The 12,848-nt window shown below is 41.1% G+C and overlaps 1 protein-coding gene across 3 annotated transcripts in view; it reads right to left on the bottom strand.

Annotated features, from left to right (window-relative positions):
* LOC114387087 (guanine nucleotide exchange factor SPIKE 1-like) overlaps window positions 1–12,848 on the bottom strand; it is a 59,245-nt gene that overhangs the window by 31,575 nt on the left and 14,822 nt on the right. For all 3 annotated transcript variants that reach the window (XM_028347211.1, XM_028347209.1, XM_028347210.1), the window contains 3 exons: window positions 9,777–9,884; window positions 9,321–9,358; window positions 8,248–8,392 (listed from right to left, as the gene is read on the bottom strand). In XM_028347211.1, the coding sequence (XP_028203012.1) occupies window positions 8,248–8,392; window positions 9,321–9,358; window positions 9,777–9,884 (291 nt within the window). The remainder of the gene's footprint in view (window positions 1–8,247; window positions 8,393–9,320; window positions 9,359–9,776; window positions 9,885–12,848) is intronic.

Genomic DNA, 12,848 nt, shown 5'->3' with positions numbered 1-12,848 from the left:
CAGTTGCTCCCCCCTCCCATAAAAACTGATAAGCATTATGTGTGGAATAGGTACCCGATGGGTGACCTATCCACTCCCATTCATCATCTCCCTGCTGCTGTATGGGCCTGCCTTCAACCTCTCCAAGGAAATTAATAGCCGAGTCAATTTCACAATCAAATAGCGGTCTTCTCCAAAGAAAGTGTCACTCCCATCCGTTATCCTTGTGAGAACCCATTTGTCGGATAGGCTGGTGCTGCTGTGATGAGATGAGGTAAAGTCTAGGATATTTTTCTGCTAGTGATATCTCCTGACTTATCCACCTATCCTCCCAGAATTTGATCCTATCCCCAGCTCCTACCTTCCATCTGAAACCATCTTGGAGGGCTCTACCCTAGTATGAATGATGTAAAGCCCTTTTTAAATCCCTCCACCATACTGACTCATTGGCTGCCCTGCCTCCTTCCTCCAAACCCCTCCATCCACCATATTTGGACTCCATTACTCTAGCCCAAAGTTCACCTTGGTACTATAGAAGATGCCACTTCCATTTGCCTAATAGAGCGAGATTAAAAGTGTTGATGTCCTTGATGCCAAGCCCTCCCCTTTCCTTTGGTAAGCACACTGTCTCCCACCTAATCCATGCAATTTTCTTTTGGTCAGAACCACCTCCCCATAGGAATCTGCGCTGTATTTTCACTAACTTATCCACCACTGATTGAGGCACCCTGAAAAAAGAAAAGAAATAGATAGGAATTGATGTTAGTACTGACTGTATTAATGTCACTCTTCCCCCAAACAAAATGTGTCTTTGCTTCCATTTTGCCAATTTTCTCTCACAATTTTGGATGATGGAGTCCCACATCTGACACCTCCTCGGGTTGGCCCCTATGGGTATGCCAAGATAGACAAAAGGAAAAGCCAGCAAACCACAGTTCAAATAATTGGCCACAACTTGCTTCCATTAATCTGTTACTCCGAAAGCTCCAAAACTACTCTTAGCAAAATTGATCTTTGAATAGAACAGTAAACCTATGCAAGGTTAGTTTAATTGTCGAAAAGGAAAACTAGGGATGGCTTATTCGGTAATTCAGATATTTTATTTTGTGTATGCCACTAATAAGCACCCATGTACTTGGGAAACCCTCCCTTAAAAGCTAGCTGTGACAAGGAGGAGAACCAAGCAACTTAAATACTCCATCAAGCATCCCATACTACTCAATGTAGGACTCAGGTACCCTATAAAGCTACAGTACCCTATGAAGAGATTTCCCACCTTTTTGTAGAGTAGGGTTACCACGCTCTTGTGAGAGTGGTGTGACTTGAAGCTGCACAGAGTCACTCCTAAAGAAAATTGCATGTCGCATTTATAAATTTTCAAACATGCAGGGCCATACCACATCCCTATCATAGCAACACCCTTGAGAGTTTACATCCCGGTGGCTGCACTCTACAATGCTTAAGTCTTCCTTTCAGGTCAGCCTCTTCACAGGTAGCTCTTTCCAAGACATTGGCAACCAGCTCTAATACCAATGATACCCAAACCAGGGGAAGCCTTCGTTAAAAAGTTAGTTGTCAAGGGGAGAGAACCAAGACACTTACTTAAGCACTTCACCAAGCATCCCATATTACTCGCTGTGAGACTTAAGCACCCCATAATATGGTGCCTATCAGCCACTTCATCCATACGTCAAGACATTCTTGAAAAAATAGTTATAAACAAAATTCAACTTACTGGGAAGAATTTCCTGCTTTTTATGAGATAATTCAGATAATAATTAAAATCTCCTCTTTCTCTTGGTTACGACTACAATCTAAATCTTCTGTGACAGCTGTTATAAATTGATTACACCAATAATGTAAATAATTGGTTGGAGAACAAAAGTCTTCGGTTCAATGTAAAGAACCAATAAAGGATAAGACGGACATGTATTATCTCAGAGATTTATGTTCACAATAGCTTTGGTGACCTTAAACACGTTGCATACATTAGCATGCAAAATAGAGATGAGTAGAGAGAGAAACACTGGAAGGGAGAGAGATAGGTCTAAAGGCCAGGCAGCTGAGAGAGTTAGAGTGAGCTTCAGGGAAGATCTCCGAAGGGCCTATGCCGGAAACAAGGAAAGAGACCAGCAACATTACATTAATTCAAATTGGAGGGATCACAAGGACATATCATCCTTCTACTTCACACGGTTTTCTGATGAAATCACTGAGAAGGAGTTGTGGCACCATTTCAAAAAGTGGGGTGATGTGAGGGAAATCTTCATACCCAATCGAAGAAACTACAATGGAAGGACGTACGGGTTTGCCAGATTCAAAGGGGTAAAGGGCGCTCACTACCTAGCAAAGCAGCTGGGCAAGATCATTATTGGCGGGATGAAATTATATGTTAACAATCCAAAGTATGGAAGGGAGATGCCAAGAAAGGTAGCTGCAGGAATCAAAGCACAGGGGCACGTGGAGAGTAATGAAATTGAAGTTGATCGAGCCAGACAACCACACCAAACAAATCCAGCCTCATACGCGGCGGCGCTGATAAGAAATACCAGGTTTCCAGGACAAAGGTGGGCTCCCAACAACCAACCCCAAAGCCGCGAAACTTCAGTATCCTCGGTTCACCTCGACATAGGACCAGAAGACAAGAAATGGCTGAATGAGGCATGGGTAGGGCGTTTAAAAACCCTGCCATGTTCGAAAGAATGGAGGATGACCTACTGTTGGAGATAGGATTGGACATAACACCCAAGTACATAGGAGATGACTTGGTTTTCCTACTTGGCCTCACGGACGCCGAAGCAAAACAAGTGCTGAATGGTGGAAAAGATGGAGGCGCCTCGCCGTTCTACTCACTGGAGAAATGGAGTCCAAGCTTATGCACTGGATTCAGGCTAACTTGGGTTCAATGCTGGGGTATCCCGCTTCAAGCTTGGGATACGAAACACATCAAGAAGATATTGGTCGCCATGGGAGAAACAGTGGATGTGGACGATGATGTCGAGGAAAAACGGAGGCTGGATAAAGCAAGGGTGCTCATTAAGACCCCATGGAGGCCTACAATCCAGCATACCGTCAACGTCCACATCGACGGCAAAACGTTCAAGGTGTAAGTGGTCAAGGAGTGTGGTGACGACAGCCACGACTGCCATAGAAGATGATGCAGCTTCATGGGATCGTCGGAGGAGATCGACTCCTACGAAAGATACCTCGGCATTCTCTCTCCAAGACCGACAACCTCGATGGAGAACAAAGGTGACATGCACGACCTGGTGGCATCGGAATCGCTAACTGCACCATGCAGGACCACCCCCAATCCCATCGCCGACAACGACGACCACGGGATAACCTTATTAACCAGTGGTCAAAGTGAGTGTAACTACCCACTGGGTAATAGCAATAGTCCGCGGACACTAGACAAAAAGCAAAAAGCCATCTTGGAGGTTCAGATAGCAAGTCTAGGGAGACAAGCAACGGCTACCTACCAACACGCTGATTCACCCAAACAGGGGGAGTTTCAGTGTATCGGGTACACAACCCATGCAGCAGGGGAGCAACTAAGACATGGAAAGGGCAATCAAGAAAAGGGGGAGCAGTGATGCGGCAGAGGCACAACTGATATTTGAAAAAGCAGCACATGATACTTGGATGGCTGAAGGATGTTTAAATAAAGGGATGGGTTTTTCTATTCACACCCCCAATGAGAAAATAGAACACTTGGGCCTCAGTCCACAAAATAAAAAAGGGGGATCTACAAGTACTTGGCAGGTTTATTCAAGACAGAGGAGGTACTAAAAGAAACCACAAATGGGCCATGCACTCTTTACTACAGTGATAGAAACAGATATGAGCAGCCTACATAATCAGCACCTACAGGACATGGCACAAATTGGGACTGCTCTCAATGGCAACAGTGCCCCTATCACAGAAGGAAGGTCAAGAAGCAAATTTACAGAACCATCACATTCAAGAGGCAGCCAACATCTGGAGCATGGCCAAACAATTGGGGGCTACAGGAGGAGCTGAGCAGGATATACTCATTGACAAAATAAAGTCTATGGAAGAAAGGGACAGGAACGAAGCAGAGAGGTTGGGAAACAGCAGTAGTAGTCCATGAATATTGTTTCATACAATGTCAGAGGATTAGGGAGGGGAGTAAAATGCGGATATGATGTTTTCAGGAGACAAAGAAAGAAATGATAGACAAAGCCATGTGACAAGCATTATGGGGGAATTTGGAAGTTAGTTAGGAGCTGCAACCTGCTAATGACACAGCAAGAGGCATTTTATGTATGTGGAGTGAAAAAACCTTCAAGCTACAAAGGAAAGTCATTGGCAATGGATTTATTCTCTTGGTAGGGGAATGGATTAAGGAGGCATAGCAAATCAATATAGTTACCATCTATTCGTCGTGCAACATTCAACTTAAGAGAACATTATGGGATAATGTAAAGCAGCTGAAAGATTCAATTTATGGGGGACTATGGTGCATTCTGGGTGATTTCAACAACATCAGAGACCCAGAAGAAAGGTTTGGAATATGTCAAAGGGGTTCAGGGGATAGTAGCATTAAAGAGTTCAATGATTGGATAGATGACTTAGAGGTTGTTGAGGTACCATGGTTGGGAAGAAAATTCACTTGGTTCAGACCAAATGGTGCATCTAGGAGTAAGCTAGACAGATTCTTGGTATCCCCTGAGTGGCTTGCCAGATGGCCTGGAAGTACTCAACTTACATTACCAAGGAACTTCTCAGATCACTGCCCAATCCTGCTTTGGTCTAAGTCTATAGATTGGGGTCCTAAACCTTTTAGGATTCTAGACTACTGGCTATCAGACAACTCTTTCAAGGCAACTGTTCATCATTGTTGGACCTCCAACCAGCAACCGGGTTGGGGAGGTTATGTCCTCAAAGAAAAAATAAAGAGACTCAAGCAAAGGCTGAAGATCTGGAATAAGGAACAGTTTGGAGATACTTTGAAGAAGGTCAAGAAGATTGAGGCTGACTTAAACAAAATGGAGGAGGAAACAATTCACAAACAGCTATCTATCCAAGAAGAGATGACAAGGAAACAATTACATGAAGCACTATGGGTAGCTGCTCAAGCTCATGAATCTTTGTTGAGATAGAAGGCAAGGTCAAGATGGATCAAGGAAGGTGACTACAACTCATTACATTCATTTGATGATGAATGCTAACCGCAGGAATAACTCCCTAAAAGGAGTCATGATTGATGGAACATGGACAGACGAGCCACATAAAGTGAAGGAGGAAGTTAGATCATTTTTCTCACAAAGATTTCAAGAACCAGACTATCACAGACCTCGGCTTGATGGAATTTATTTTCAGACCATTAGTCAGCACCATAATGATATGTTGGAGGATCGTTTTCAGGAGGAGGAAGTAAAACAGGCCATATGGGATTGTGGGAGTGAGAAAAGCTCAGGTCCTGATGGACTGAATTTTAAGTTCATCAAGAAGTTTTGACAGATAATTAAACCTGACGTTCTTCGTTTTCTAGATGAATTTCATGCCAATGGTACCTTCCCAAGAGGCTGTAATGCATCCTTCATAGCATTAATACCCAAGGTGGCTGACCCACAATTCTTGAATGATTACAGACCTATTTCACTAATAGGTTGTATGTACAAGATAGTGACGAAGCTGTTGGCTAAAAGAATGAAGAAGGTGATGCCATTTATCATAGATGAAACCCAATCTGCATTCATTGAGGGTCGACATCTATTACATAGTGTCCTCATAGCAAACGAGGTGATTGAAGAAGCCAAAAGGAGCAACAAGTCATGCCTTGTATTCAAAGTTGATTATGAGAAAGCATGACTCGGTCTCAAGGGATTTTCTATTGTACATGTTGAGAAGAATAGGTTTTAGCTCCAAATGGGTCAAATGGATTGAGGGGTGTTTAAAATCTGCGTCTATTTCGGTTCTGGTGAATGGTAGCCCCACGGCTGAGTTCTCTCCTCAAAGGGGACTTAGACAAGGGGATCCATTAGCACCCTTCCTATTTAATGTGGTAGCTGAAGCTCTGAATGCGCTGATGAGGAGAGCTATGGAGGAAAATTTGTATAAAGGTTTCCCAATAGCTTCCAACAATGTGAGAATAAGCATATTACAGTATGCGGGTGACACAATCTTCTTTGGGGAGACATCTATGGAGAACATCAAAGCAATCAAAGTTATCCTAAGGACGTTCGAACTTGCATCAAGCCTAAAAATCAACTTTGCAAAGAGTTGTTTTGGAGCAATTGGTGTATCAGATCAGTGGAAGCAACTTGCAGCCAATTATTTGAACTGTAGTTTGTTGGTCCTTCCTTTTGTTTACTTGGGCATACCCATTGGGGTCAACCCAAGGCGATGTCAGATGTGGGATCCCATTATCCAGAAATGTGAGAGAAAATTAGGAAAGTGGAAACAAAGACACATCTTTTGAGGGGAGAGTGACACTCATACAGTCCGTGCTAAAATCGATTCCTATTTATTTCTTTTCATTGTTCAGGGTGCCTAGTAGAGTGGTGGATAAGCTGGTGAGACTACAACGTAGATTCCTATGGGGAGGTGGACCTGAGAAAAACAAGATTGCATGGATTAGGTGGGAGACAGTGTGCTTACCAGAAGAAAAGGGGGGTCTGGACATCAAGAATTTTAATCTTGCATTGCTCGCCAAATGGAAGTGGAACCTCTTTCAACATCAAGGGGAATTATGGGCTAGGGTATTGGAGTCCAAATATGGTGGGTGGAGAAGTCTGGATGGAGCAGCTAGAGTGGGCCCTGAATCAATATGGTGGAGGGACTGAAAAATGGTTTTCCTTCACTCACATCAGGGTCGGGCTTTTCAAAACGGACTGAAATGGAAGGTAGGATGTGGGGATAGAATCAAGTTCTGGGAGGATAGATGGATTAGTGGGGAGGAAACATTAGCAGAAAAATATCCTAGACTATATTTGATATCATCACAGCAAAATCAGCTCATCCGACAATTGGGAACTCACAAGGACATAGGCTGGGAGTGGAATTTTAACTGGAGAGGCTGCTATTTGATAATGAAATTGATTCAGCTGTTAGTTTTCTATATGAGGTTGAAGGGAAGTTAATACAGCGACAGGGATCTGATGATTGGGAGTGGAAGGGAGATCCAACAAGCAAATATTCGGCACACAGTGCTTATAATATGCTATGGGAGGAAACAACAGCAGGAAGTCAGGAGGATTGCTTTGAGGAGTTATGGAGAATAAAGATTCCAAGCAAAATTGCGGTCTTTGCTTGGAGGTTACTTAAGGACAGATTGCCAACAAGACTAAATCTACAGAGGAGACAGGTGCAGATTACAGATATGTCCTACCCTTTCTGCAGAAGTAAGGAGGAGGACGCATCCCACTTATTCATTCACTGCAACAAAATTCAACCTATTTGGTGGGAATCCATGTCCTGGCTGAATATCAAAGGTGCTTTCCCGCAAACTCCAAAGCACCATTTCCTTCAACACACATGTTCAGGCTGAAGGCATAAGGATCAAGAGATGGCAATATTGGTGGTTGGCTTTAACATGGTCTATATGGCAGCTCAGAAATAGAATACTGTTTTCCAATGCAACTTTCAATGGCAACAAATTGTTTGAAGATGCAACATTCCTACTTTGGACTTGGCTTAGAAGCTTGGAGAAAAACTTCACAATCCATTTTAATCAATGGTCAAGTAACATTAGATAGGGTTTTCTGTATCAGCAAAGGATAGAACAAATAGAATAGTAGCAGATGTAGATTTAAAGTGTAGCCATAGTCTGATTCCTATTCAGACTTTGTTTTGTCTGATTCGAGGAACCATCTGTATGGTCCTTCCAAACTATGTAATCTTAGTACCTCTGGTACTCCAATTATATATATATATATATATATATATATATATATATATATATATATATTTTGCTCAGCAAAAATATTATATTACAATATAAAATAGTACCAGAGGTAGCTGCACAAACAGAAAACAGTAGACCTGAAAGTAACCTCTATAACCAAATAATATTAAGTGCTTAGTGCTTAAAAACATTATATGGAAACTTGAGAACCAATATCAAACCGACACCATGTGAACGGAACTTGGAGTTGGAGCCCTAACACACCAAATCATGCACATGTACAAATAGCTTATTTCTAAAGCATAATGAAAAACAAGACAGAAAAGTGATGGTTGTGATTATTACAGCGAACAAGGGGTAGATTAATAAACAAATCATAATGAACTCGCCAGTACCTTACTTCGTGCCAAGCTTCCCCAAACAGTGGACAGTCCAGGATATACAGGTGGTTGACGACCACCAAAATCATCAAAAGCACAATCAACATAGTTGACTAGGAAATGATTTCTTTCAGCATCATCAACTGACTCCTGCTGCACCCTAAATCAAACTCACATTACAAATCATAGTAAATTTCCCACAGCATTTACATGACAATTACAAAATCAGAGGTTTAATGATTATGCAGTCACATGTCTATTCCCCTTCTTATTTTCCATTTTGCATATCTGGTTACAAGACTCAGGCAGATTGGCATGCCTATTTACTAATTGGAAATGACGCAAATACCATGCAACTACAAGTAATAACACAGCAACAAAATACTTCCCGGTCGTCCCAAAATTTCCCATTTAGAATGTCCTTCAAAGAGGTTTTAACAACATACAATTTTAAAAAAAAAAAAGGAATCTTTTATCTACTGTATTGGAAGTTCTTAATACCTCTATAAGCAAAGGTGTGTACCAATTAAGAATTTCAAACACAGGTAATGCCCATAACAGATGTACCTCTAAGCATAGTCATTAAGATAATAAAGTACTATAGTAAAGACATTCTGTTGGGAAACTGTCTCAATTGCAATCACCCCTATCGAGCCTTTGGCCAATTCTCATCTTACAAGATGGTTTTGTAGGATGAGTTAAGCCTTAAGCCTAATTTCTTAGTACAGAATCAAAGAACAAGCGCTCGTAAAACAAATGAAAGATTTATATACGAAAATAATTAGGGCTGTTGGTTTGGGAAAATGTTTTCAATTTTCACTTATAGTTACAAAATTGTCACCTTGTTTTCATTTTGTTTTTGATTTCAAAGATTTATAAAGGAAACAGTGAAAACAACTTTTTATTATTTTCACTGTTTCATGTATTAACTTTTGAAAACAGAAAACAAAAGGAAAACAAGATAATATTTTTTGTAGTTAACAGTGAAAAACAAGACACATTTTTTCAAACCAAAGAGCCCCTTAATTTGTTTCAAACATCAAATACATTTTTATCCAACTTGGATCAAGTATAGGTAAAAGGAATACCTGGTTACAATATTAACCATGGCCCGAAAGGCAGCAACCTGAAAACAATGGTGGAAAGGTAAATATAATGTAAAAAGCAAACCACATGTGCAATTAATGGAGACTAGATAGAAAATTAAACCACCAAAATGTAAAGGAAAAACATAACAGTAAATGCAGCTTATTAGAGTAGTTTTACTCTGTTCTTATTTTCTTTTCTTTGTACAGCAGTAGGCATAGCTTTGTAGTGTACCAGCTGCCATCTCCAACTAACTGATAATTAGTTGAGTTTGTTAGGTTAGTTAGGACTTTGTTCAGTCCTGTATATGTAGCTTTGTTGTAACCTTTCACAGAGTGGGTTGAATAATATTCCTCTACATTTTACAAAACACCTTTTGTTTTCTCCAAATCTTTTACAGCTCCAAGGCACTTATTTCAAAAATGTAATTAAAAAAAAGAACTAACTAAGGTGCAAACCTGGAGTGTTTCTCCGCCATTGCCAATAAGATGAAGTAGCATGTTAAGAATTGGGTGAAGAAACTGAAGTAAAGCGGTGGAATCAACATTCTTCAAACTATTAATAGCCTGTATCCAGAATAAACAAATCTTAACTAAGCATTTGAACAAAGAAATCCAAAAATATGTATACAATATAAACAAACAAAATCAGACAGTCAACAATTTGTTTACAAATAACTAAAACCTATAACTTTTCCAAAATAATTTACACAATATATTAAGAAGACATGATCTTTGACATGATAATAGAACCTCTATGACCAAGTGATTGCAAACCCCATTATAGCAAGAAAAGGTTGAATTTCAGCATATAAAGAGTAGACATGAGCATTTTCCAAGCTTCAAGCCCTTTGGTGTGAGAAGGCATGTCAGATAAAATAACACTTAGCATTTGGTGGATGTTTGTACAGTACAGAACATAACACAAGTCCCATCCGATGCTAGGTTCATTATATTCAAAAAAAGAAAAAAGGATAGTAAAAGGTGATACAACTTCATTCCATAAAAATGGTGAACCAAATGTAACAAAACAAAACAATTCTGTAGAAAAGATAGAAGAGAGAAAAAGGATTTGTATATTGATTTAGGAGAAAATACAAAAGCCACCTCAATCTCTTACAAGTGTAGTACTTATACTACAGAGATTCAGCTGTAACTGAAAATACAATTGTCAACTAACTACAGTTATTGGAACTCATAAGCAAACCGAGTAGGAGACAAGGGCTTAGTAGGTAGATCTGCCCATTGATCTGTTCCAGGAATTTTTTTTTGTCAGCAAAAATAGATAATATATTAATTGAGTACCAGAGGTACTAGATTTACAAATGGTGCATTATAAGACCACAGACCAATGATTCCCTTATCAGACTAATGTAGTCTTGATGGTAACCAAAGCCTAGATTACATGTGACCTGTATTTTGCAACTATGCATTGTACTGTCGACAACTAATACACAAACCCTGATCTAAGATTGCTGGACCAGTGATTGTAGCTGATGTTAAAGTCCTTCTCTAAATTCCATAGCCACGTCCACAGTAGAAAAGATGCATCGTCCACAATTTTATTAGCATCAAATGTGTCATTGGAGAAGAGTATCTTATTCCGCTGCTGTCATATCGACCATGTAAGAGCCAACCACCACCACCTCCACCTGTTACCCCTAGCTCCCTGAGTCACTCCATGTATGTGTTGGAGGAAATGTTGTTTTGGATTTTGCGGGAAAGGAACGACAGAGGTCACCCAAGACAACGATTTCCACCAAAGAGGAATGACTTTGCTACAATGAAAAAACAAATGTCATGTGTCCTCCTCCATGTTGCCACACAACAGACATCTCCTATCATTTATCTCCACCTGTCGCCTATGAAGGTTGCTTCTTGTGGGAAGACGGTCTCTAAGTAGTCTCCATGCGAAAACTAATATTTTATTCGGTACCTTCATCTTCCACAGTTCTGCATAAGCTGTATCTTCTATCACTTCTAATGGAGCCTCCCTCATGGCGATGTAAGCGCTCTTTACTAAGAATTGGCCACTGGAATCTGCCATCCACACCCACCCATCTGACCTCTGGCTGAATTTGCTGGATTTCCATATCTTTTAGAAATGCAATAGCCACGTCTATCTCATTATCAAACAACGATCTCCTCCACGTGAACTACCACTCCCACCCTGAGTCGTTATGGACCCCCATATGCTGAATAGTGTGATTTTGCTGACTAGATATGAGGTACAATCTAGGATATTTTGTTGCTAATGCACCGCTATCTCCTATACAATCATCTTCCCATAACTTAATTTTGTCCCCACATCCGACCCTCCAGACTGTGCTCCTCTGTAATGCTTCGCCGTGCTCCAGATGATGGGACGCCACCTTCAAATCCCTCCACCAAATGGATTCTTTGCTGCCTCATCTAGACCCTGCTATCCGCCGTATTTGGATTCCAATACCCTAGCCCACAGTTGCCCTTGGTGCTGGAAAAGATGCCACTTCCATTTTGCTAGTAATGCGAGATTGAAGGTGTTTACGTCCTTGATCCCCAGCCCCCCTTTGTCCTTTGGGAGGCACACTATGTCCCACTTGACCCAAGCTAGAGTATGATCAAGCGCTCCTCCCCATAAGAACTTTCTCTGAATGCGAACTAACTTGTCGACCACCTTCTTAGGAACCCTGAAAAAAGAAAAGAAGTAAATGGGTATAGATGTTAAAACCGACTGTATGAGAGTCACTCTCCCCCTAAAAGGCAGGTGTCTTCGCTTCCATCTCGCTAATATTCTCTCACATTTATTTTTAAGAGGATCCCACATATGACACCATCTTGGGTTTGCCCAATAGGTATACCCAGGTAAATGAAAGGAATGGTCAACAAGCTACAATTGAGATAGTATGCAGCTTCTCTTCTCCATTGGTCAGACATGCCTAATACACCGAAGCTGCTTTTCGCAAAATTAATTTTGAGTCCCGATACGAGTTCGAAGGACCGCAGAATTACTTTGATTGCTTTTACATTCCGCATGGATGCCTCCCCAAAAAAGATTGTATCATCTGCGTACTGGAGAATGCTTATGTCAACATTGTTTGACCCCACTGAGAATCCCCTGTATAGGTTTTTCCCAATAGCTTCTCTTACCAGCCCATTCAAAGCTTCAGCCACAATGTTGAATAGAAACGGTGCTAATGGGTCCCCTTGCCTCAGGCCTCTCTGTGGTATGAACTCATGCGAGGGGCTGCCATTGACAAATACTAAGATAGAAGCAGATTTTAGGCATCCCTCCATCCATCGAATCCACTTGGAGTGGAAACCCATCCTCCGCAGCAAGTAAAGCAAAAAGTCCCATGATACTGAATCATATGCCTTCTCGTAATCCACTTTAAAGACAATGCACAGCTTCTGCCCTCTCCTAGCTTCCTCGACCACCTCATTTGCAATTACCGCGCTATGCAACAAATGCCTTCCTTCAATGAATGCAGATTGCCTTTCGTCTATGACGAAGGGCATGACCTTCTTCAATCTGTTGGCTAGTAGCTTTGC

This window comes from Glycine soja, chromosome 15 (assembly GCF_004193775.1).
Source record: "Glycine soja cultivar W05 chromosome 15, ASM419377v2, whole genome shotgun sequence".
NCBI lineage: Eukaryota > Viridiplantae > Streptophyta > Magnoliopsida > Fabales > Fabaceae > Glycine > Glycine soja.
This window is presented reverse-complemented; position numbering and strand designations above follow the sequence as displayed.